General features: G+C 43.8%; 1 protein-coding gene across 2 annotated transcripts; it reads right to left on the reverse strand.

The window, feature by feature from the left end:
• lig1 (ligase I, DNA, ATP-dependent) lies at positions 1-27,098 on the reverse strand. Of its 2 annotated transcripts, XM_088311949.1 has the most exons (27): positions 26,580-27,097; positions 26,074-26,142; positions 25,096-25,400; positions 23,599-23,665; positions 23,534-23,559; positions 22,807-22,977; positions 22,639-22,741; positions 22,465-22,545; positions 22,103-22,159; positions 21,685-21,743; positions 21,316-21,429; positions 20,435-20,601; positions 19,750-19,826; positions 19,584-19,675; positions 17,671-17,770; positions 17,097-17,182; positions 16,215-16,330; positions 14,283-14,378; positions 10,735-10,845; positions 8,456-8,527; positions 6,796-6,940; positions 6,628-6,710; positions 6,060-6,212; positions 5,469-5,522; positions 3,228-3,371; positions 2,681-2,773; positions 1-186 (listed from the first exon to the last, which is right to left on the reverse strand). In XM_088311949.1, exons 1-27 carry the CDS (start codon positions 26,594-26,596, stop codon positions 112-114), a joined length of 2,733 nt encoding a protein of 910 aa, XP_088168075.1. In that variant the 5' UTR covers positions 26,597-27,097; the 3' UTR covers positions 1-111. The 2 variants fall into 2 exon arrangements, with proteins under 2 accessions (XP_088168075.1, XP_088168074.1); XM_088311948.1 differs by having other exon boundaries at positions 23,534-23,665; positions 26,580-27,098.

Below are 27,098 nucleotides of genomic sequence, written 5' to 3' on the forward strand. Positions count from 1 at the left end.
TCAAGTGTGTAAAAGAAGCTTTTATTTTTACGCAAGTTGACAAAAATACATTTATTTACATTCAGGCTTATGTCAATGATTGATTGATGATATTTTGGCACTGCGATCAAGTCAATAGTAGTCTTCAATGTCGGCTTTGTCTCCCTGATTCTGGATCTGCTGCTGCTTCTTGTACAAGTCGGCGATCTTGAGGGAGGAAGAGGAGCATAAATCAAATATACTTCAAAATCAATAAAGCTAATCAAGTCTGGTGTTGCCTTTGGGGGAAATGGGAAATCACAGCGGTTGTCACAGAACAACCTGGGGATTTTTTTATTTTTTTTAAAGGTCATTAAATGCTTAGTCTATCTGTCACACGGTCCATTCTAATCGAGTCTACTGTTGCCTTCAGGGACAGTCTGAAATCACAGAACGTCTAACAAAACAACCAAGGTTAAAGCGAACCACTCCACTAACCAAGTCAAGTGTTGCATTCATGGACATTCAGAAAAATCACAACTGGGTGATTGTTTGACGTCCTGAAATGTTTATAATGTATACCTGTGTTGCCTTCAGGGACAGACTGAAATCACAGATGTCCTCACAACTGAGTGATGGTTCTAAACGTGCTTAATTGCGTACCTAAATTGTCTGGCGCTCCTCTAATCAAGTCTCAAGTTGTCTTCAATGACATTCTGGCCAAACTGGTGAGCAATTGTTTGAAATTTTCATTAAATCACTATCCATCTGCGTCAAGTCGAGCGTTGCCTTCAGGGGAGCTTGAAATCACAGCTCTCCTCACACAATGCAGGGATTGTTCCAAATGTCTCCGTTGGAATTGCCTATCTATCTTAATCAAGTCTGGTGTGGCCTTCAGTGACAGCCTGAAATCAAAGAATTGTCTTGGAAAAAAAATAATCTTATCACTCCATCTCAAGTCAAGCGTTGCCTTCAGATAAAACCTGAAATAAATCAATCCATCCTCTCTCTTCTCTATCCGAGTTTCTCAAGTTGCCTTCAGGGGCCATCTGAAATCACAGTTTTCCCTGACATAACAAACCAAGCGACTGTTCCGAATGTCCTCTTGAATTTTTGTGGTTTCATCCATCCATATCGAGACTGGTGTTGCCTTCAGGGAGACTTGGTAATCAGGTTTCCTCGTAAGTGATTGTTCTATCCATCCATCGAGTCTTGCGATGCCTTCAGGGACAGTCTGCGATCACATTTTTCCATACACAACAACCAAGTGACTCCTCCCAAACGACCTCAAATGTTTTACAGTGAACCCTCGGTTATCGCGGTTAATGGGGACCGAGACAACCCGCTAAAACTGAAAATCCGCGAAGTAGCGGCGCACCTTCAAAAATGCTTAAAAAAAAAAAATATATATATATATATATATATATATATGGGTAGAGAGAGAGAGTGAAATTCATGTTATAACAAAAAAAAAAAAAATTATTAAAACTTATTTTTTTATTCCCCAGCCATTATTTTTGTATTTATTCAATTACTTCTTTTTGTATTTATTTAATTACTTCGACTTTTACCTGCTGGTACGCTGTCCTGTGTGCCCTGTGAAATGAAAGGTGGCATTTTTCATTTATTCATTCATAACTGACAGCCTCGCGCTCCGCTCATGCCCGGGTGAAGTTGTTCCTCTTCGGCTTAACTACCACGCACGCCGGCCGGTCTCCTCCGGAGCTCTCGCACGGTCCCGAACGAAGCGAAATGTCGCCGCGCTCGTGCCCGGGCGGAAGTTGTTCCTCTTCGGCTTAACTGCCACGCACGCCGGCCGGAGCTCTGGTACGGTCCGAACCGCGCGAAACGTCGCCCCAAATCGTGCCCGGGGGAACGTGCTCTTCTTCGTCCACTCTCCTCTTCGCCCACGCTCTTCTTCGGCGCACGCCGGCCGTCTAACCGCTCCAGCGCCCCGTGGTGCCGCTCGGCGAAACTACAATGCCCCCGAATATTTTTTAGACCCGCGAAGCACTGAACACGCGAAAGGTGAACCGCGAAGTAGCGAGGGTTCACTGTATTTCCATCCATCCATCCACATCACGTCATGTTGCCTTCAGGGACAGTGTGAATGCTGTAATCCTCACAAGTGATTGTTCCAAATCTATCCATCCCAATCAAATCTCGCGGTGCCTTCAGGGACAGTGGGCAATCAGTTCTCCTCCCAGCACAAACAAATGGTTATTCCAAATGTCTTTGAAAGTCGACTTAAATTGTTTATCGATCGAAATCTCTCTCTTCTAATCACTTGTCTTAACGTCAGCGAGTTGCGGACCGTGCCCCTCTATGACAGTGCCCCCTATAGGCTTGGAAGAGAAACGCGACCGGCCACTGAATCCGCGAGTGCGCTGTACATCACGTTGATTGCGTTCCAGGTTGTATGAATGAATATACGTTTCAGCGTGCTGCACGTTCTGCCGTGCACCGAGAACGCCCTTTCTCTATGAATATGTGAGGGTGCTGCACATTCCGCTCTGCTTCTGGCGCACTTTATTAGGCAGGCGGCGGCTGTAAAGTTGCTGTTATACGGCCTGTCGTAAAGCAGCCTCGCCCTTGTACTTGCATTCAACCTTGAAGTTGAAAGAAACTTAACAGGTCGGATCTTTAAGGGGGAGGCCACAAACAAAAAGAGTCTGTCGTATTTTTCAAATACGAGACCGTGACCGGCCGTCACGCGGCTCACCTGAGCTCCGCTGGTGGCGTCCTCTGGTTTCTTGTCGTCTCGGATGCGAAGGAAGCGAGGGAAACGCAGCGAGATTCCCTTCTCGGGATCCACCTGAGGAACATGGAGTGGAATAAGATCGCTGTCAAATAAATGGAGAGGAAAGGGAAGAGGGAGGAGGAAAAAGCGCAGAAGACGACAAGGATGGAGAAAAAAAAAAAAGGTAGTGGAGGAATGTGGAGCAAAATGGAAGGAAGACAAGGAGGAAGAGCAGAGAGAGGAAGGAATGTGAGGGAAAAGGAGAGGAATGAGAAAGAGGAGGAAGGAGGTGAAAGGAGGATTATGACTGAGGAGGGAAGCGGAAGAGGAGACTGCAAGTAGGAAGGAGAATGAGGGAAAACAAGGAATGACGAAGGAAAAGCAATAAAAATGAGTACGAATAGTCAGGAAGGAATAATGAAGACAAAAGACTCGGTATGAGGAGTAGTAGTGAGAAGGAGAAGACTGAGGAGGAAAGCAAAGAGGATGTGGCGAGATGACGACGACGACGACGACGACGCAAACGGACCATTCCCATGGCGGCCTTGTAGACGGGCGACAGTGACAGGTCGGCACACTTGACTTCCCAAACCTGCACAGCATCCAGCCACACGTCGGGCTCGGCCGATTGGTCCACGCGGTAGTAGGGGCGGGGCTTAGGCAGGATGTGTTCCTGGGGGAGAAACAAGTTGCTCATGAAACACAGATGACGCCGATTCTTGATCCTCGTTTTATTTCATGTCATTTTTTAAATGTGGACACAAATGTTGATGACTTCAAAGAAATATTACAAAAAATATATTCAACATGAAGTTTCAAAATGCAAAATAAAAGAAATATAAAAGCAAAACGGTTAGAAAATCGGGATGCTGAGGAAACATTTCAATATTTTCCACTCTTCGGGCGTTTATTGTCGCAGAAGTGGCAATTCAACTTAAAATGAAAAAAAAATTCATTCATCATAATTTTTTTTTTATTATTTTTTCCAAACGGCGCTTAGGAGGTAATTTTTGCAGCCTCTAAAATATTGTTTTTAATGTTCACCATTAAATAAAGACACATTATGACTTCATAAACAATACCAGAAAATCAATTATTATTTCCACACAAATATGATCAAGCTGAGCTGTTACTCCTTTCGAGTTCAATCAAGGCTCAACTTTGTTCTTGGGTTTTAACAGCCATTTAATGTTGTCGACATGTCTTTTTACACGTTAAAACAACACTCCAACAATGCCGTCAGAACTAAGGGAACAGCAATATAGACACAATTAGCACAGAAATAAGGTTGGCTCACAAAAACAATTACGAAAGTAAATAGCACAATAGTCACCTCATTGGCCACATTCACTCAAAAGGAATAAAGGTTACATCTTCGCACAAACGTGACTTGTTGTCTTGCCTTCCCTTCAGAGTACATTGCCTCCTCTGGCCATTGTGTGCATCTATGACTACGTCCCTAAACAACATTCTATACATGTGGAACAAAAAACAAGTTCCCCCCTTTACTACAGTATTAAACCAAAACAGCCGAAAATTATAACTTACTTTATATTATAAACACAAAATAATGTATTTATTCTGTGTACTTTTTAACCGCATTAAACTATTAAAATAAAGGAATGAAATAAATGAGCTTTGCCTTTCACGGCAGCTACATGAGCATTTTTAAATCATAACATGTATTTGCAAATAAAAAAACTTAAAAATTAATTATCAGTCATATTTTCTGCATTGACACAAAATGGCTGACTTCCTGTTGGATTTGAAACTTTTTCCCTTCATTTCTTCGATAAATTTGGATTCCAAAAAAAAAATAATCGACTAATTTACATGGAGCCAAATTAAAACTACACGTCATTCATTTTTTTGGAGGGTGATTTCATATGTATACGTTTTTTAATTTACTTTGGGAAAAATACTTGTTCCGAGTTCCGAGTATTGTGCTCCGAGCGCCATACGTCCGCATTACACGCGCAGTCGGCCCGTTGCTGATGTGCCAACGCGGCCAATCACGTCGCAGCTGGGCTCCCATCAGCCTTCCTTAATCCGCCATCCATCATGCTCACAAGCAGCGCTTGATTACGGAGCGGCGCGGCGGGATCTGATCGAGCCGGCTGAGGACGAGTGACCGTTTCTTTTTTTTCCCGTTTTTCCCTTTCCCTCCGACAGCCCGCCACACACCCGCAATCAGTGTGATTGTGCACCATCAATATCTCACCAGCTCCCTTTTTTCAAACTTTATTTGCTTCAACTCCTCAACGACAAATATGAGCCGTTTCAAAAGCAGTCAGCGGTCGGGTCGGGTCCAGTCTGTTGAATTCTCAATTTGTCCGACTTGAAAGCACTCTCAAGCTACCACGTGGAACGGGGCCAATCAAACCTCATCTATCAGCGGGCGGCGCCAGCCCAGTGGAAACACAATCAACTACATTCAGTCAGAAAGGGAACGCATGCCCAATAGCGCAGAAGACACATTTGGGCCAATACCGAGTTTCTGGTGACTTTTCAGGTGCAGCTGAGTGCCTCGTTGTACGATGCAACGCCCTCTAGTGGTAGATGTGAGGTATTGCGGTTGAAACAAAGTGTCATTTGGAGCCTCCCTCTTCTGACTGACTCCAATTGCATTTGAGAATCTTCAAATTTGCTGAACGCAGTTTGCACCCCCCCCCACCTCCATTTTAAACTTAATTAAATCCATTCCAGATTGGACCAAAAAAAATAAATAAATAATTAAAAAAAAAAAACATTACAGAAACGAACGCTTTACCTTCAAGAACTTGTGGTGCTGCTCCAGGTCTTCGTCCTTGAAGCCGGTCCCGATCTGGAGGCGACGCAGACAAGAGATCGTTTGTTTAACGTCAGTCAGAAAAACGTCACCAAACACACTTTTACGTTACCACGACTGGAACACTTCAAATTAAATCGGCATTTTGGCACGTATCAAAGTGCATTGTGTGCAAAAAGTGTGCGTGGATGTGTTTATTTTGATGGCAGTATTGCACACAAAAATAAAAACAACATCAAAGTTACAGCTGTAAAAAGCAGGGATTCATTTTTTTTTTTTTTTTTTTTAAGGGACCAACGCTGCACACCCCTTGTTTAAACATTTCACAATCACACACACCAAGCCAAAGAAACAATGTTTCAAAAAAAAAAAAAAAAATGAAAACAACACTCAATGAATGGGCCGGAGCAGAAATCGAATAAAGTTGTAGAAGTACTCCAAAGTTTGATGTTGCGATCTAAATAGGCAAGGTGGAGTTCCAAAATTGTAAACAGCGCCATTAATTCGAACCTAATTAGTTTGCTAAGCATAAAATATTGGAAACGGCAAGTAAAAGTCGCACTCGTCGCACACCTTGCACACCGACTGGAACTCCTCGTTGTCTTCGTCGTAGCAGGCCAGGAGGAAGCCGCCGTACGTGCCCGTCCGCTTGCCTTTGCCCAGGTAGGCGCCGATAACGCACAAGTCCACCGTGTCCCCAACGCCCTCCAGGTAGTCCTTCTTCAACTACATGGGACACATTTTGGGGGAAAAAAAAAGGCACTGATAATTAACATTATTTACATTTAAAAAAAATGTTTGAATAATCGCGATTTCCATTATCACTAAAATAATCGTGATTAATATGTTTAGGTAACGATCGGCTCTCGATCCCTCGAGCAAAAAAAAAAAAAAAAAATCACTGGGAAATGGTCGTTTTCAAAATGTTCGCTTTTCGTGCGCCTTATCATTGCAGACATAGCTAGAGAATTTTGTGGCTACCGGAGCACAACTTTGCTTCGACTTTCAAAAGGAAAAAAAGCAACTCAAGAGTCCTTCTTTCATTGGACCCGCACGGAGCCGAGCCGCTTTCACTGGCTGGCTTCTGAAACTCGTGGCGTTGCGGAACGTTAAGTTTTGCGTGAATGGACGACGTGCTCACCTTCAGCCAGTTATGGGAGCGCTTGGCGATTTCATACGTGGCGTCCTTCGCCAGAGTCTTCACCATCAGGCCTTCGCATGAGTCTGGACACACACACACACACACACAGTTGTCAAGAGTGTGTGAGGAATCACTCACTCACACACACACACACACACACACACACACCTCGGACAGACTGCTCCAGGAACTCGGCGATGGTCTCCGTGTTGTCCGAGTCGATGAAGCGGGCGAACAAAAACTCTCCCTCCACTTCGGCAAAGGACTCTCGCAGGAGCTCCCGACGTCGGCACAGCGGCTGTCGCACCAAGGACTATACACACACACACACACACACGCACACACACACACGCGCACCCCCACACATTTTAGTACTGATTTTATATTTAAATGCAAACCTATTAAATAAGTGCCAATGTTGACCCTTGTCGTCCCTTCAATTATATAAAAACAGGAGATTATTTTATATTGACAGCACAGAAAACGCACAAACTTTTTTTTTTTCAAAGACACTGTAAACAAGTCACTTTCGATTTGGCCGCTGACTTCAAGGCACAAGCGGCGAGTGATCGTTTCTTGTGATCAGCAATGATTGACATATGCCGATTACGTACCCTTCCACGCAAATTAGAGTCACGTGCAAACGGCACACGCACCCCCCCCTCACACGCACACACACACGAGCCGTGAAAGGCGCTTGGTCAGCTCGGATTGGCCACTTTTCTGAAAACTTTGTGTTGAAGGGCCTTGAGAGGACGCAATGAATTGGAAAAAAGCCGCCGATATTTTCTTTTTGCCACAAGATGTTATCTCCGCTGGAAGAAGACGCATTCAGCCGAAGTTGAATGAGCAAACTCAACGGCATCTGTTTTCTAAACGGGGAGCGGCGAGTGCCGGATGCAAACAAAGCGGTGGCGGAATAACGCCGACTAAATAATGTAGCGTCAGACAAGTTATAGCTGTGTTAGGCCACGCGATGGCACAAATTAGGCGTCACTGTTTTAATGAGCTAATTTGTTTCGGTCCACTTGAGGGCGGGGGGGAAGGAGGGGGGCAACGGGGGGGGGGGGGGTGATCGTGTTGGGGAAACGCAATTGTGCTGATTTGCATTTCGCCGGCGACAACTTTAGGGAATCTGCTGGCCTATTGTGTCTTATTTGGAGGGACGCAAGTTGTGTGACACAATCTCATTCCCTCACACACACACACACACCCCCACACGCACACCCCCCCCACGCGCACACACACACCCCCACCGTGCTGGAATGACAATGAGCACGAGCATCATTATCTGCTTATGGTGCCCGGCAGCATCATCATTGGCATTCAGGGACAACAACACGGTGGAGGGACGACAAGCTCACAAAACACAAATACATAAACACACAACTTACACACACACACACACACACACCCCACCATGCTGTGACTGAGAAGGAAGCACACTCCAGCAACGCAAAAGTAAATACAAACAACACAATCACACAAGCAAGACCCCCACTAGACACACAAAACCAAACACAAGAGCAACAACACACACACACAAAGAGGAAAACACAAACTACACACGCACACACACAAACATGTAACAACACATGCATAACTACTCAAACACCCTCGCAAACACACTAACCCCCCCAAAAAAAAAAAAAAAGGAAAAAAAACGCAGGCACAACACATGCCACAAACGCGCTGCGAAGGCCAACTTGCAAATAAAAGCTTTCCAAATTAGAAGAGTCCAACGCAATTGCTTTGCTCGGCTTTTATTTTGAAGGAGGCCTTCGCAGCACGTGGCGGCGTGTTCCTGGAACCATCGTTGCACGATTACCTCTCCGTTGAGGTAGAGCAGATCAAAGGCGTAGACGCACACTTGGACTTTGATGTCGGCCGCGTCCACGTCCTGCAGGAACACACACACACACACACACACACACACACACACACACCCCCACACACACACACACACACACACACACACAATGTGATTAATGTTGTTAGTCCCGCGACAGAAATTCTCATTCACAAACCAAATTGTCCAACCTTGGGCCTCCAAAAGAAAGTCTTGCATTCATTTTTAATTAATTCCCGTCAATTGAATACCTTTTAGCAGCCTCACATCCAATAATTAAAAATTCACACCGCAGCGACACGATAGTCGACCCATCAGAAATGCTTCAAAGAATTGTTAGTAAAAAGCATCGCAAATTCTACTCATTAAAGGTGTCGAAGAATTTCACAGCAATGTGTGGCACTTTTTTTTTTTGCAGCTCCCCGAGAAAAAAAGCGCACCTACGAAAACGCATTTCGACGTCGCAAAAGTGGCGCACTTGAGCCTATAAGTGGCCATGCGCTTTTCCTACTTTTTTTTTTTTTTCTTCTTTTCGCCTCAACACAATTGTCTCTTTGTGTGTTTCTTTGTACCGTAATTGTGTGGGCGGGTGTCATTTTCTAAATTGTAAGGGCAAGTTTTTTACGAACATAAAAGCGGATAAATATGTTTCCTTCATACACATATTTTTGTATTTCTTAGTTGAGGGGTCCCCACTTTGGACCGGGCCACGAATATTAATGGGAAAAAAAAAGAAAAAAAAAAAAAAAAAGAAAAAGTATTTCCGGGTCATTTATTATTCAAGGCTGAAAAATATTTGACTTTGAAAAGTGACTCTCTGCGCCGACTCTTGACGTAAGGCAAAATGACAACTGATAAAGCAAAAAGCTTGTAATATCCGTGAAAAAATAAACCACGTACGAAGCCCGCTCTGCACAATATACAGCGAGCTCCCCAAAACCCAGGCGGTCTGCAAAAGTTAGCACTCTTTTATGAGCTGCTCCGCCGTGGACAAAAAGTTTGGCGACGACTGCTGTCATTTATAGTCATTTGAAGTAAAAAAAAAAAAAACATCAACTTGTCAAACATTTGAGTCAGATTTGTGTTGAGGTCAAGTGGCAGTCACGTTTCATGGAGGACATTTTTTTCGTTTCAAATTAAAAGCAAATTAATTGGAACGTGAAGCAACTCCAGCCCATTTCGTTCATGGTCCCGAGTCGCCACAAAAAACAAAAACAAAAAAACAATTTTAATCATATTTATTATTGCTAAATTGTGTTACAGTGAGTGTTGAGTTTTTGTTTTGATGCGCAATATTAGCGGGGCAGCTTTCCTGCGAACGAGCCAGAAGCTCTCTTCGGGAGTTGCAGAATTAAAAATAAATAATTTTTTAAAAACAAATTAGGCTTCAAGTTGAAAGAGCAAGTCACTCCAACTCGCTCTCGGCTCTCGAGTGCCCCCTTTGAGAACTGGCGCAACGTAAGCTAGCACGGCGCTAACCGCTAGCCGGCAGCCCACCAATCAAGTTTTCATTTCATTCCTATTTCTGGACATCATATTTAATGCATTTTAATTTCAACTTAAGGCCTTCATTTCTTGCAAGCCAAAGAGCGTGCCAACTCCAGGTAAAGAACGCCTTCCAGCATTTTCACTCTTACTTGGCGGGCAACGACAACAGTGCCTTTCTGTATGCGGCCGACGTGAGCGCATACGTGAGAAGAAGGTCGTTCCAAGTAATGGCGAGTCAACAAAAGACGTGGCGGCGTCCGTGAGCGTAAAAGCACAACAGTTGCGTTCATCTTGACGTTGTTCCATTAGCGTCGCCTCCTCATCCTTCTTGCGCCTTTTCTTCATTTGCGCCCATGTCAGCGCCACGCGGCGAGAGGAGCGAGGACGCCTCCTCCTCCGCCGCCGTCATGTGATTTGTGCGCTTTGCGAACGCCATTATTCTGATCAAAAGGGGAAAAAAAAACCCCGACTGACATTTGCATTCTCCCTCCGCCATCTCATCTTCACCCCTCCTTCCCTTTGCATCCATTTGACGCCTGCTGATCAATCGTGGCCGCCTCCTGCCACCGGCTCACGCCGCCCTCCTCCTCCTTGGCTGTTTGCAATGACATTTTTCTTTAGCTTTTAATTTTCATAAACAAACACAATTTTTTTTTTAAGTTCCGGACATTCAGGTGTGAATATGCTAGTTGTTTATTTGCCGTTAGGATTATAAATGTAAAAATGTCTCCCATGTAATAAGTTTGAGACCTCCCTCCTCTTATTCCTACCTTCCTCTTGCGCGTGGTGAGGACCTGGAAAGGCTGAATCCGTTTCCTCTCGCGGTCCCACGCCACCGCCTCCGAGTCCAGCACGCAGGAGACCACCGAGTCTTTCTTCACCTGCGGAGGAACACCATGAATAAAGAGAAAAGCACATTCCATGTGTGGCTTGTGTGAGAAGCCAACAGGGGAGTCACAATCTTTATTCACAATCGTGTCACTTTTCTGGAATTTTTTCTTTTTTTTTTTTTTAGCAAAAAAAGTATTTATTCAGATACATAAAATTGAATAAGGTTCGTTTTTAATTGTAAACACGAGAGACACTCAAATAAAAACAGACAATATGGATACGATAAGACACACTGAATCCATTTTCTTGCACAACCGTACACAAAAGTGCAACACAATGTTGTTCGCATTCCCAGTTGATAGACGCCAACAACAAAACCTTGACTTGTTTCATCGCTTTGCAACAGGTTGGAGGCGTGCTACTGACACCTACAGGCCGGAAATGGAACTTCAAAGACGTGAACATCTAGTTGTTGAAAACGTGATTTATTACAAGGCTTCTAATGAATTCGATTTTTGTTATTTCATTGGAGTCCCTCCAATAATTAAAATGGAAGATTCGAGCGAGACGGCCCGCTGGCTCATAATCCATCTCAGTTGTCTCAAGCAGGTATAAAAACAACATCTACATTTTAACCGAGCTTAAAATATTTACCGTGGCCGACGCTAATCGTTCCCTGCTTCCGATTCAAGACAACAGAATAACCAGTTAGCGCTAATTCCCGCTAGCCTGTCTATAGAGTTATGCATTATATCTTAGCATTAAGCTAGCATATTTTTGTTGGATGGTTCTGTTGAACATTTTTGGTGCTTACATAGCCAATGTTTAACTCTCCATTTTATAAGCCAGATGCTGATAAAGGTCTTTTTTTTTTTTTTTTTTAAGAATCTATCCTGCTTTTATTTCGTGCGGTGCGTTTGACATTTCAGCATCAGCATCTGCAATATTTTTACCGAATGACAAATCATTACCTCACACGACTCAGTTTTACACTTAACGTCGGATGGGAGTGACAAATAGACAGCTTGCAGCAAGCACACTGTGCTTCTTTTTTAGAGAAAAATATCAAAAAATGTTTTAATAAGTTGAAATGTCTTTGAAATGCGTAATGTTTTTTTTTTTTTTCCATTTTCCTATTGCGAGTGTGTCGAGATATCCTCCCTCGCGATTAACAAGAGTTGAGAGTAGGTAAGTCATGAATAGCGAGCGGCGATTGGCGAGGGTTTGACAATACGGATGTTGAAACGGGCTCGGCATACATTCGTTCTTCAACGCGGCGTTTGTCCGACAATTACTCTGACAGCCGTCTCATCACGGCACATCAGACGTAAACGCTTGTGATGTTCTACTTCTTAAATCCGAGTCGGCCCTAACGAGCGGCTAATGCATCTATATTACCAGCGCGGCACGTTTCACTCATTGAAATGCAAAGCGCCGTCTCCTCGGAAGCGGACTCACTCCCGACTTTCATTGCGCGGCCGCGTCGCCGTGACAACCCCCATGGTAATTCCGAGGTGTTTTCTCCTTGATGGACTGACTGTCCATTACCTAACATCCAAGAATAACGCACCCCCGCTAACAGCGAGGGACAAAAACAGCCAATCACTCGCAAAGCATTCAACAGCGTCGGAGTTAAGTGAAGGGTCACCACACTGAGAGGAGGTGCGTCGACAAAAAAAAAAAAAACTGCGGGAAGGACGAGAAAAGAAAGCCAAACATCCGGCGGTGAACGAGTCGGGGGGGGTGCCGAGAGAGAGAAAAAGAAGAAGCTGCGTGAAAGTGATAAAGAGACGCCGACAGCCCAGAAACACAAAAAAGTGAGAAGACAGTCAAAAAAAAAAGGGAATTGAAGGAATGTGTGAGAGTGACAGTACCAGAGGCAAGAAGGCAAAAATGGGAAAAAAAATAAAATAATAGGTGACATGAACGTATCAAAGCTCCCCCCCGCCTCCCCCCCACACACACGACGGATGAGAGGCACGACATGGGTGAGAGGAAGAGGTTTCATTAAAAAGTCACAAAGAGACGAGATACTGGAGGAGGTTTAGAGGATGAAAGAAAGCGATACAAGGGAGTGAGACCATGCCAATATGTACTTTGTCCAGTAGGGCTAAGAGAGCGAGAGCGGGGGAGAGAGAGAGAGAGAGAGAAGGAGAGAGAGAGAGACAGAGAGAGACAGAGACAGAAAGAAAGAGAGAGAGAGACAGAAAGAGAGAGAGAGAGACATAAAGAAAGAGAGTGAGAGAGAGAGAGAGACATAAAGAAAGAGAGAGAGAGTGCGAGAGAGAAAGACAAAGAGAGAGAGAGAGAGACATAATTTTAATCGAGTTTCCTTTCATATCCCATATAGCAGTGAATCGAATGGGGACTTGTGCCTCGAATCGAATCAATTTTGTAAATTTGAAACAATACCTAGCCCCACTCCCCACTCTCCTTCCCTCGCTGTACAAGCCATCAAAAACCTTCAATCAATTCACTTGGATTCCGCACATCTCAGTCCTAATCAGACTTTCTGACCAAGAATCCAAAGCAGACAAGAAAACTTGGTTGTGACGAGGCACACAACTGAAGGAATTGCTGGCATGTGCCAACAATCTCCCATTGCCGCCCCAAACCGCCAATGTGAACACAAACGTCACTTGGTGTCGCAGAGCCGCGCTGCGAATGAGGGGAAACTGCACGACACAACAAGCAAACAACCTAAGCTTGGCGACGCAATCGTGCGAGTAACTCAATTAAATATTCTAATGCAATTAAAGCACCGACCCGCAGATATACGAGTGACATTTCAATAACAGCCACGCGCCAACGAGTGGGAATGAGAACGGCTCTAATAAACCCATGTAGCCTCATTTGCTATTTAATTGCAGCTCCCGACAAGACGCGGGAGGTGAGGGGGTGAGGGGGGGGGACTAACTCATAAGAAGCGAGCGCTCACTCTCGGGCCGACTCGCCGAGCTGATCGTCGTGCAATCATCTTAAATGACTCCCAATGTCCAAGCGACAAGGAAGGGCTTTAGGTGGAGGTTGAGTTCTTTTTTTATTTATCAGCTTAATTCAAAATTCAACATATTAATGAGACGACCATGTTTCAGCTGTGTGAATATATTATGGCCGAGAAAACGGACTTGAGTTCCCTTTTCAGGCAATTCTAAAACAATTTAAATCTCTGCGTGAAACTTTGTATGCTTCTCGACGCAACGGCGGCATCAAGAAGTTCCATCACGTCCGACAAACTGTGATCAATTTTGAGAAGTGATCATTTTAAACTAAAAAGTCTAAACACGGGCTTGAAAAGTTATTTGGCGGGCAAATTGATTTTTCAACCGACAGGTCGATGAATCAATTTTGTTCTGCCGAATATTTAAAATCTGTATCAGCCTAAAAAAAAAAAAGAAGAAAAAGACACGAGTCTAAAAAAAATCCCAACACGGTGAACGGGTGTAACGTGAAAGCATTGATTCCGTTTTGCTCGCTCGCGTTTTACCTTGGGGATACGAGAGATGATGTCGGGATACTTGCTGGTGTTGTCCTCCTGGTTGCGGCTGAATATGCGAACCTCGCCGCTTTCCAGGATGTGAATCTGTCGGCAGTCAAAACAAAACAACAACGACTTCAGAAAATGGTTTAAAAGGAACATTTTGCTGGCTACGACACTAAAATTGACATTTCAAAGACGGCAGGCGGCATCAAAACGGGGATGAAGATCAACGTGAATCGATAAAGTGGTTCAAAGTTTGCATTTTCCATGACCCAAATCAGGAAAATGACGGGCTGGTTATTACAATGATATAACAAGCATCTTCAAAAAAGTGAAGACTTAAAAACTTCCCCGGTCGGCACAGGTTAATATGTCAGCAAACATTTGCTTGTGATGCGCTAGACAATTAAATCAGATCTCCCCTAAATTTGCAGCCACATGTTTCATTTAGAGACGAGTTTACTTGTTGCTCCGTCAAACGGCCGCTTAGCTCTGGAACAAAACGACAACGGCAGGCAAAGCGGCCGATGTAACAGATGCGGCCGGCGATGGAAAAGCGCCTCAAACATTGCAGACATTTAAAGTCGCCTCAGCTCATTTGCCGGCTTTGGGCCGTCTGTTTCTTCTCGCTCTCCCGCGCCGAGAGTGGAGCCTAATTGCTGCAAGATTTGACGCTTTTTTTTTTTTTTGTTTGTTTGTTTGGCCACATGCTGGCATCCGTAGCGGCGGCTGATCTGCTCAAGAGGCGTAAGTATAAACAATTTGGAGCGGGTGTGCGCGCTACATAAAAAGACAACACAAAAAGACACGGCTACTGCGCTGCCATTGTTGCGAGCGGCGGTCGCGCCGATGAATGCAAACAGAGGAGACTGAGCCGAGAGAGAGATAACAATTCGTCTGGGAGGCGACATTTTGGGGAAATCCACCCATTCTGTGATCATTAGCAAAATCTCTCTCTCTCTCTCGCTCTCTCTCTCTCTCGCTCTCTCTCTCTCTCTCTCTCTCACTCTCTCTCTCTCTCTCTCTACAAATAAGTAAAACGTAAAACTTTTGTCAAATAAAAAATGAGGTCATTTGCAAAAATACAATGCTAAACTCCCCCAAGTCGACTCAAAATATATCTTTGCGTAAGCCGAAAAGTGCGATCGGAAAATTGATGTTATTGGCATCACAGGACTGGCAAAAACTATAAACGATCATCTGTGCGAGCTAAAACACATCATCGGTGGATAGCGCGCACATCAATCCTCCAGACAGCCGCGTCAACACTGACCGAGGCTACAGATGTCGACTCGGCGTCTCAATTACTGCCCCTTTTCTCCTTGCGCGCTGATCAATGAGCGTCGACGATGACAAATGAAGCCACCAAATATGCAGACGATCGCTCACTTGACTGATTTGATGGGTGGCTACTGTTGTTGTTATTCACAACACACGCACACGCAAAGTGAGTGAGTACGAGTGAGACGACATGCGGCGTATCATGACTCCCCCTGCTGGCCATAGCGTGAAACAACAACTGCGGAACGTCTTATTTGGATGGAGCCCAGTTCAAAGGCTCTTGATAGGCATGACTGTCCGGAATTAACGCCGCAAGCTGGATGGGTTTGCATTACAATCTGCGTCTTTTTATGCGGACGCCTCCTGCTGTGTCTTACATGTTTGCTGCTTCCCCTCTTATGGGTCTCGCTCGCCTCTTTCTTCAACACAACCATCCCCAAAGAAAAGAGAGGGGAAAAAAAAGAGATTCCTCCTCTTCATCATTCTCCCTTTAGAAGCGCTGCTTTTTTTTTGCCAGCAGGCCCCAGGGAGCAGCAGCGCTAATGTTTATCTTGAAAGAATGGGTGCGCCGTAGAGGAACACCCCACTCCAGTCAACACTGCGCGGGTGTGTGTGTGTGTGTGTGTAACACTTCACAAACACACAAATGAAACTCACCTGCGCACGCTCGCCATCGTATTTGTACTCGCAGGTGAACGCCGCCTCGTCGAAGCGTTTCATCACCTCCCCAACCCCCTTTGTGGGGTGCGCCAGCATAGGCCTCAGGGGTACGCCTGCCACACGGGGTGAGTGCGCGAAAGGGGGGGGGGAGGGGGAAGGTCCGGAGGAGGAAAAGAAGAAGGGCGGGAATGAATTCAAGTTCATTTTCAATGAGAATTAATCTTTGGAGGACTCATGGAGAGAACATTAAAACAGGCGCTTTGAAACAAAATGGCAGACGTTTGGTGTTTTTGTGGGTTCCTGAGATTTTTTAGGCCGGCTCAATTTCAACATTGCTTTTAAATCTCGTGTTCTTAATGAAACTGATTTCAGTCAAATTGACTTTAAAATGGCCGCTGTTTCTATTTTGGGCTTGGACTCGTAGATTTTTTTTTTTTTGTGCAAAGCGTTGACATTGCATGTTGGAAAATGAAATTGCCTTCAGGGAGGAGTTTGTCCTTGAAGAACCCCTAAAAATTTGAAAATGGCCGCTTCAAAAGTAAATGGCAGATTTCCTCCGTGTTTTTAGGCATATTTCCTAGACTTTTTTTTTTTTTGTGGGTCTTTTCACAATGGGACAATGCCATTAAATGGCATTCAGAGAAGCGAAGCTGCCTTGTGTGCGTCTTTGAAGGACCCCAAAACGACCTTCAGATGGCTGCTTCACACCCGAATAGCTTCCGTAAGCTCAATAGGTACAACTTACAAGTTTTTTTTACATAGCAGGTCCTTGTCGGGTCGTGTATTCAGAAATAATTGTTTATCATTATCAGTTGGCCTGCAGCAAACAGATCAATAAGCACTCGGATTATCTTTGCAGCCGCCCGATTGGTTGCTTACCTGGGGTGAGCTTGCAGTGATTGGGCAGCTGGTCGATGCCTTCTTTAAGAAGGACGGGGATGAGGATGTCGTAGTTGGGCATCTCGCTGTACGGGAATGGGGGGGGGGGAGAGAAATATGTTTTAAAATTTCCTTGCGACAAGACCAAACGTGAAAACTGTTGGCGAACATTTGCGACCTTCATGAACAAAAAAGGAAAAAAAGCAATATTGCTCAAATACCGGATTTTTTTGGGGGGTGACTTTTAAAATATGTCACAAAGAAAAATAAAATGCCATATTGGAAGAGTACACCTAAAAATCCGACCGTTGAGCGGCTTCACGTCTGGAATTACTGTTATATGCTCTGTTGCTGTTTGAAAGTTTACAATTGCTGCTAATTTTTTATTCCAATTAAACAATAAATAAATAAATAAATGAGAAATCACGCTCCCTCGTCACAAAAAGAATGGCAATACAATACAAAACCATAGTTTTTCCCAGCCCTAAAAGATACCCTGCACATGTTTTTTTTTTTTTTTTTTTTTCGAAGAACCACAAAGTACTTGAGCAAGACATGAACAAGCAATGCTTACCAGTAAGTCTGCTTCAGAATAAGACTCTTCTCTTCGATCCAAGCACGCCTGCTCTCGGCCGTCATCCCTTTCCCGGCGTCCATCACGGCAGGGGAGTCACCTGAAACAAAAAAAACAAACATGGCCCGACGTCCATGTTTTGAGCCAAAGATGCTTAATCGGCGACACGGTTGGCAGATTGTAAGACGCACCCGGGTGGCGTCAGCGCTCGTTTTATGGTTAACCCCTGGTTCTGTTTACAAGGACGGCGGGGTCCATTTGTGATGTAACGAGCCACCTCGCAGCACCACACAGGGATTACATTAGGAGGCATGTACGGGAAATGAGCTAAAGTCTTGGGACACCAATGAGTCACAAGTCATTAAAATATGCAGATTAGCCACTGCAGTGGACAGTTAACCCACTCGCTGCCATTGACGAATATAGAAGGCATTAAAAAAAAAAAAAAACATTCATTTTACCTGGGCTGGCAGTGATTAAAAAAAAAAAAAAAAAAAAAGTCCGATCCGCTCAAGTCTTCAGACCAAAATTGCGAATCAATCACTACAGTGGAATATATTTTTCTTATTTTTAAAAGCACTTTTCTTCCTTAGTCAGGAGACGTTCAATTCAATGTTAACCATCAGCGACTGAAGCGGACAAAAGCAGTTTTTTTTTCCATTTCAAAAGTTGGCAAACAGTTTCAAAGGTGCATTAGCGCCCCCCACGGGACAGGGGGGGGAACAGCACCAGCTTCAATCCTCGGCTACTCCGAAGCATATTGCATCACGCCAGGGACGGAGCGCTCGCACATTAACCTGCCTGATTAGATAACGCCTCAGATGGAAAATAAACAAATAAATATCAAATATTAAAGCGCAACATTTCCGACGCAGGCTGCAGATCAATGCAAATTTACCCACTGAGCCCGCGGTCTAATTGGCTCTTATTAAAGCGCTGGCGAATGAGCGCTGAATGCTAATTCGCTTGGCGTTAAAACAAGTTAATTGGCTCGCAGTGCGTGTGCGCGCGCGTGTGCGTGATAGCATCTGGTAGGAAGACGATGCCCGTCAGGAACGTCAGCAATGAGATAAAAAAAAAAGTAAAAAAATAAATAAATAAAAACGTGTATGTTGTTAGAGGCGGTGGATAGGGTGATTCCAAATCATCACATTCTCGAGTGTTTTGGAGACTTTGAAGCAGGAAAAGGGGATGAAAATTCTTCAGTGACTCTTGTAAAGGATATTTAAACACCTTTAACGAGCGTTCTATAAATAAAAGATGGCCCCTTTCCGACCTCGGAGGCTGCATTATTTAAATGGCGCATGGGTAACGCCATTCGACACAAAAAAAAGAAGAAAAAAAAGTGCATCAAGTGAAGCAGCCGAGAGGAAAATGGAACTCGTGTTTCATCCGACGATAAGGGGGACGACTCTCTGGATGATTGACTTCTCCAAAAAGGCGTCCTGACATCACACTCGTTGATAACTCGTACTAAAAAGCTAAAGATATCGACTAAATTGGAATGAGGGATTAAAAAAAAAAAAATAGTTTCTTTTAGCTACATCCTTAACACTGCCACCTATTGGTCAGCTGTTGCAAGCACACAAAAAAACATTGAAGTGCAGCAAAAATAAAGAGCTGACCATTGTAGTGACTAAAGCGTAGGACTGAACGATTGATCATTTTGGGACCGAAATCGCGATCTCAAACAACGCGATTTCGAGATCGTCAAGGCTGCGGAGCCCCACGTTCACGAAGCAGGTCACACTAACCAGCTGCATTCTAATTAAAAAAAAAAAAAAAAAACAGTCACACTATTGCCTGCGGTCCCGGACATTGTGAGGAAAAGCGTAAATTAAATCAAAATCAGTCATTAAAATCGCAATGCAATTTTTTTTCTAAAATCTGATGCGCAAATTCCACAAACGTACCTTTCTGAGGTGCGGTGAGGCACACCGCCTGACTCAACGCCGACAGGACGCTCTGCTCGGCCAGCCCGATTCGCAGCTTCCCGGCTAGCGACCTGTCAATCAATCGCGGCCGGTCAGGAGTCGGCCAATCGGGTCGGGCTTAAATGGCGACGCCCCACCCCGTTACCTGACGATGTAGCGGGCTTCGGAGAAACGGCAGGCCACAAAGAGTCCTTTGATGATGTCGATCTTCTTATTCATGGCCTGTGGCGGCAAGAGGGACGCCATTGAGATTCAGGGATGAGCGGCAAAGACTTGAGGTCAGAGGCAAGGAACAAAGTCGGCAGAAAAAGACGAGCGAGCCAGCGCGCATTGCTGGAGGGTGCGTTTATCTACTGACAAACGGTTGTCACATGAGACTTGATGTCAAACGTTGCGCATCAGACAGCGATTCAAAGAAAGCGTTTTCTTCCTTGACTCTTCAAGTCAAACCAGCATCAGTCACTTTTCTCCTACAAGATGAAAAATTACTTTTTTTTTTTCCTTTGGGGAGCACTTTTGCGAATCACTGACTTCATTTCAGGAGAAGCTTTCTAACTTTGAGGAACATTTTTTTCCCAGGTGAAGTCATAAACAATAAAAATATGAATAAATCAGCTTAAATTTATATTTCTGAATGAGTAGTATTGCCTTCTGGCAAATGTAATTCAGTTCCGGTTTCTAGTCCTACTTAGCATTAATAATGTGTAGATTTTTCTTTCGAGACATCGCTGTTCAAATGTGGATACGTTCCGCTTTAACGCAGTTCCACCCAGACTTTTTTTTTTTTTTCAGCATTGATGCCAAAGTTAAGCTCGCTGTGGTCGTCTCACCGAGTTGCCGCTCATGCTCGCGATCTCCTTGAGCTTCTTGAAGACCCCGCCCACCGTCAGGCTGGGCGGCCTGAACATTGTGCGCTGGTTGCTGCGGGAGCTCTCGGCCACCAGACCGAGGTCGCCGCGCTCCTGAGCCTCGGCCTTGACCTTGTCCAGCTGTCGCCCTGGCAACCAGAGAACGGCGGGTAAATAACACACAAATTGTGTGTGTGTGTGTGTGTTTGTAAAGTGTGCATCTAAATTTATGTGTGAGAAATTGTGAGCGTATGAGTGTGTGGGAGAGTGCAAGCATATGCGAATGTGTGTGAGCATGCGTGTATGTGACATGTGTATTGTGGGAGAGTGTGAATAAGTGTGTGTGAGTAAATGTGTGAGGATGTGAGTGCCTGTAAATTTGTGAGCGTGTAAGAATGTGTACGTGTGAAAATGCGTGTTCATGTGAGTGCGTGTAAGAGTGAGAGTGCACGTTCGTGTGTAAACGCGCACGAAAATGTGTGAGAGTGAATGTACCCATAACTATGTATAAATGTGAACACCGTGTCTACTCTGAGTGTGTGTGAGTGCGTGAACACACAAGCGATAGCGTGCGTGATTAAATAATGCGCATGTGTGTGAAAATGTGTTAACGTGGGCATGAACGTGAGAACGTGATTGTCAAAGTGTGATGTGCGTGTGTGAGGGTGTGTGTGTGCGATGTGTATGAGCTTGAGAGAGTACCTCTATGTTAGTCAGAGAGTGTGCATGTTAGAATGTGCACGTGAGAGCGTGTGAGGGAGTGTGTGTATGTGCATGAGTGAGAGAGAATGTATGAGTTCATGTGAAAATGTGTGTGAAGGGGTGTGTTGGGGTGTGTGTGCGTGTGTGTGCACGTGCATTACCAGTGGCCTGCGCAACAGCTTTCATCAGCACCGTCTCCCCGATGCCAAGCTCCATGCCGAGGTAGGCGGGTCCTAACTGGTTTAGACACAAGTAGACGCAGCACAGCAAGTCGTCTACACACACACACACCCACACACACACCCGCACACGCCCACACACACGCGTGCATCAGAAAGATAGGAAAACACTTTGCACACAAGTTGCATGATATTGCTTATGCATGATGTCATACGCGGTGCACATGAATGCCATGAGACAATCTCGCCCACACACAAATCCAAACATACAAGAAAAAGAACATTGATCAGCCGGCGCTCGGCGGGTAGCGGCCGGCCGCCCGCCAATGCCGCAACAAAGCGGGCCTTTACCGGGAGAAAGCAGCAGCACCGAGCGGAACAGGTTGGCCAGAGTCTCGATGTTCCTCAGTCTGGGTAGAAGAAAAGAAAGGGAAAAAAATTGAAAAAACACCTTTGAGGCTTCCAATGCGGTGAGGCGGCTAACGAGATTTGTCTGCGGCGGTTTTAAATCCCGCGTGAAAAGCGGTCAAAACGTCGCCCGTCTGCGAATGCGCTTCGCAATGTGTTGAAAAGGCAGCAGACTTCACTTACAAATCCTCTTCAACGTACAATTTTTTTTTTATTGCACTGGTCACAGATTTCATCAGTTCTTTAAAAGATATAAAAAATAAATTGAAAAGACATAATCCAAACATTGCTTGGTTCACGTGAGTGACTTAACACACATTTAGGCGACCATATACTTGCTGCCACCGTGTGGCGCTCTCACCTGCCAGAGTCCTCTTCGATCTTCTCAAAGGTGCGAGCCACTGCCAGGTAAGGCACCCTGGAGGAAGACCGGATCACACTTAAGACTTAAAACAGACACACAACTTGCGAAACGTAAAGTGAAGCGGAAAAGCAAAAAAAAAAAAAAAAAAAAAAGGAAGGGTGGAAGAGGAGCAAGTGAAAGGCGAGTATGTCTGATTAAGAGTGAACAGGTGGCCAAAAGTAAAAAATCGGCAGGCTAAGTGCAGATGCAGGGCGACTAAAAGTGGTAAAAAGCAGACGAATGAGCAACAAGTGGAGAGGCAAGTAAAAAGTAAAAAGTTCACATGTGGGGAAAAAAGAGCGAATGGGTAAAAGACCAACTTTTGTCCGTCCTTCCAGCAGGCGTGCTCGAGCGGGTGATAATTTGGCCTGGACGGGTTGTAGTCCGTCTCCGTCGACTCGCTGTGGAGGAAAAAGAAAAGGAAAATAAATAAATAATTGAAGAAAAAAAAATCTAATCGACTTCCTGTTTGCTGTCACTTCCTGTTTACTCACCTTTTGGCATCTTTGCTGTCCTCCTCGGGAGACGAAGCCGTCTTCGCTGTCGTCTTTTGTGCTCGACTTTTCTTCTCAGTCTTGACGGCCGCCTTTACGGGAGCTAAAAAGAAACATTGCTGAAATACATGACAAAACAACCGAAATGGCATTTGCACGTGCGCTCACCGAAAAAGCTGCTGATTGGCGCTTTCTTGGCTTCCTTTTTGGAGTCCTTGTCGTTCTTCTCTTCTTGGAGCTTTTTTTCCGTCTCCTGCGCTTCCTCTCGGTCGTCGTCCGGCGTGCTCACATGCTCCGTCGGGGCCTCCTCGTCGTCTCTTTCTTCCTCGGCGACCTCATCTGCACACAAAACGAGCCCGCCGTCAGTTGTGTTGAGTGAGCGCGACCCGGGACTGCTCCAGGGGAGAATGGAGAGCGCGCGAGGTCACCGGGGCGGCGAACCCGTTCCTGCTCTCCTCGACATTGAAAGCCGCGCAGCATTTTGATTTAACGGCCGGCTAGCCATGAGAGACTCCAATTTAGTTTCGTTTTGGAATTTCAATGAACTTCCTGCTTTAAAGTCTCGCAAGACTTTGGGCAAGCTTTTTTATTTTTTTTTATGCTACCACAGAAAGGCACCGCTAGAAAAGTGTGACGATAACTCGGACCCAACCGATTAATCAGCCGATATTATAATCGTCAAAACTTGCCGATTTTCTTTTTTTTTTTGGGGCAATTACAACATAGGACGAAGATAATGACATTCAAACAAAAGCGGTTCCCTTCTTTTCCCACTTATATTATCAATAGCCATACAACGCCACAAGGGGGCGACATTGCTCTCAAACCGTCCCCCCCCCTTCAGTGTTCTCAGTATTTCAGTGTTTGACGTCACTGTCGGCTTCGGCGTAGTCACCATTGCTGTCGTCCACGCGGGCTCGTTTGCGCCGCTGCCCCGCGACCGCCGCCGCAATCTTTATGTTGCCGGCCTCGTCCTCCTTTTGACCGTCGCTGTCGTTGAGTTTCCTTTTGGGGAACATCTTCCTCGCTGATGATGGCGTACATAAAAACGGAGGACAGAAAAAAATTGAATGGTGACGCTGGCGCACACCAGACGTGCACACACATTGGATTTCTACACTTATTCATTCATTTCCACGGCAGTTAAATCTACATAGGAGAATCTGTTCTCAATCGCATTCCCGGTAAAATAACGATTCTTCAAAAAAAAAAATAAATAAATAAATGAACAATGACACGATTCGAAGGATGACAACACAGCGACAATGATTTTGCTTGACGCTAAATTTGAGGACATGGCGGGTATCGAACGGCAAAGAGGGGGGTGGTAAATCCTCATTTTTGCACGCCATTAAAAATACAAGACACTCCACTTAGGGCAGCTTAACGATTCTACTTTATGATCAGGGGAACGCTCGGCATCTTTAACGACGGGAGGCCCCAAAAAAAAAAAAAAAAAAAATTGCAGCGTTACTTCCTAATATCACACTTGAAAGAACTCACAGTGATGATATCGTCATCATCATCTTCACAAGCACTCAGTCTAAGGCGGGCCTCCTCCAAAGCCAAAATATACACATACGTGCAACTGAATTTAGAATATTGTCAAAATAAAAAAATTTATTTGTGCATTTTCAATCAATTTTCATTTCCATCAAAAGAAAAATTAAAGCCTTGGAAAAAATAGTTTTATGTTAAAAACAAACTATCCTGATATGGATCAAATTGAATCCTACCCAGTATTTCCTGACATGCGTCATACTGGCGAGCTGAAAAGGCCTTGTAGAAAAAAGAGGAGCTACTAAATCAATTAAAGAAATTAATTTGATTTGAATTCCTACTTTCACCTGTGCCAAAGTAAAAAAAAGCGAAAAAGAAAAATAATAATAATTTAATATATTTTTTATCTTGAAATCATTTCCCCGCACAAATATTGAGCCTATTAGAAAACCTCAAAAGATTAAGAGATCAAATAAAAATATGTAGAAAATAGATAAAGATCAACCTTTTAAAAAATGTCCAAATGTTTTATATATTTGCGCCACTACTATAATAGTAATACATATTTTTTTTAAATCATTTCCCCTCAAATTATTAATTAAATAAATTCATAAAACAAAAAATTGTTGTATATACACACAATAAATGTTTCCAATTATAAAAATCATTTATACTCGCAAATATTAAGCATCTTTGGCTCACGCAAATGTTGCTGAATGAACTACAAAATTGAATTAAAACTACATTTATTTATAAAAACAAGAGAAATAATTTTAAAAACATAAGTATCTTTTACAAAAATATGACTTTTGCTCTTTTTTTTTTTATTTACACGAAGAAAATTAAAAAGACCACTTGGATACAATGAGAAGGGATTTCGATTTTATCTGTCAGATTAAAATGAATCCACAGAATGCAAATAAGAATTTTTTTGAAGTAGCTCCGTCTTTTTCTTACCCGTCTTGCGCTTGCCAGAAGACGATACAGAGTTGGGGGTGCTTGGGGACATGGAGGAGGTGGGCGTGGCAGGTGTAGCGGGCGTGGCAGGCGTAGCGGGACCGGCGGGCGTAGCGGGCGCAGGGGGAGGTGGCGGAGGAGACATGGGTGTTGACGCTGCCTCCTTTTTGACTCGTTTGCCATCGTTCACTTGTTCTTCTTCGTCGTCACTGTCCAGAATTAGATATCTGCGTTTGGCAACCTTCTTAATGGGCGAGTCCTCTTGTTGGACCCCATTTTGGGTCTTGAGTGGGCTTTTGACAGGCCTGGAAGACAGCAAGCACATTAACAACTACAGCAGGGGTGGTCTTAATAGCTGCTCTCAGCCTGGGCAATTTTGATATTTTTAGTGGTTTTGTTTCAAGTTAGAGAACTTTGACTTTTTATTTTTTAGCAAAAAATTGTATCGTGATTTTTCTGACAGAAACTGCGATTTAGATTTTTTGCGATTTTTGTCACAATCTACAGGAACATTTACAAACATGATATAAAATGACATGACACCATTAAAAACAATAAAAGCAATTATAATAATGCAAGGACACTAATGAGGTTTTGTAAGGCGGGCGGTTCTTTCTCAAGTTTTTAAAAACTACTTCTGTCAAGTATAATTTTAGATTTATGTGTAATTGTAAATTTGAAAAGGCTTTTTTTTTTTTTACATTTTGTACTACTACTTTGGACAGAAATCTCAGATTATAGGTCAATAAAATCATTGGCCCTTAGCAAAGCTAAACTGATTAAAAAATAACATTTCGAGACTTATTATTGTGTAGCTCTCAAATCTCAGTACTCTGTGGTGCAAATATTAATGTGATGATGAATATTGAATATACGTATGAAATCGAACCTGTTCGTCATACTGACGTCACCATTAACATATTCCGGTCTGATTCATTCATTTAAAGCACCTTGACATACATTATTTCAAAAACGTACTTTTTCACTTGCTTGTCGCTGGCTTTCTTCTGAACATCCTTGTCCTTTGTTTTGGGCTGAAAAAAGGATCTAGAAGAAGAAGAAAAAAATAAATTACTAATTTTGCTTATGGAGTCAATTTTTTATTATCATGACAAAACAGCAACATTACATGTCATTATTATGACGCAGCAACATAAAATAGACATAGGACGTCTAAATGAAAATAAATGTTCGTATAATTTGTCTTAAAACATACATTTCTGGTCAATATGTGTTTTTTTTCCTTACAGATGCGGGAGCACTTCCGCGTTTGTGACGTCATTTTTAAACGACAGGCGACCTGAGCTTGACCCCCCCCCAAAGTAACATATTAACGTCTACACATATGAAATGCATGTTATATCACATTCAGGTGGGTTACTTATTGCTGATTTAAAAAGTGAGGCAACCAGAAGATAACGTGACTGTTCTCCCCAGAGAAACAAGCTAGTAGCACTCAAAGGAAACATTTCGTCACAACTTACGCGATGCTGCGCTGCATGTTGCCCGCGAAATCTTCTCTCAAGCGTCGAATAAACACGTTAAGTGGTTAAATAAAACACATCAATGGACACAAAGGAGAATAGAGACTCCCGCGCAGCAGACCGCACTCAAAAACACTTGCAATATTCCGCGCCAAAAGTGCCTCTCCCGCCAAAGATCGTCTATGAGGCAAAAGAGGGTTGTGACGGGCAACGACTCGACCATATTATATGCAAACCGCTTTTTAATAAAAAATAATGATACGATTCAAAAAATAAGAACCGTGTGTCATTTGTACATTATATCTTTGTTAAGAAATATTTTTATGATACTCATTTAAGCATAAATCATAAACAACATATATACATTAATGAAAAAAAGTCGCTATGTTACGACGTAGAAGAAACAACAGTGTGAAGGTTGTTCGGAGATTCCCCGCCTTCAGAAAAGTATTCATGGAAGAAACTGCTGCCCCCTGCCGTCCTGAAGCGGTACATTTAAAAACTTTACAATCAAAAGCA

This window comes from Idiotropiscis lumnitzeri, chromosome 12 (assembly GCF_059441095.1).
Source record: "Idiotropiscis lumnitzeri isolate Australia: NSW breed Sydney's pygmy pipehorse chromosome 12, RoL_Ilum_1.0, whole genome shotgun sequence".
Lineage (NCBI taxonomy): Eukaryota > Metazoa > Chordata > Actinopteri > Syngnathiformes > Syngnathidae > Idiotropiscis > Idiotropiscis lumnitzeri.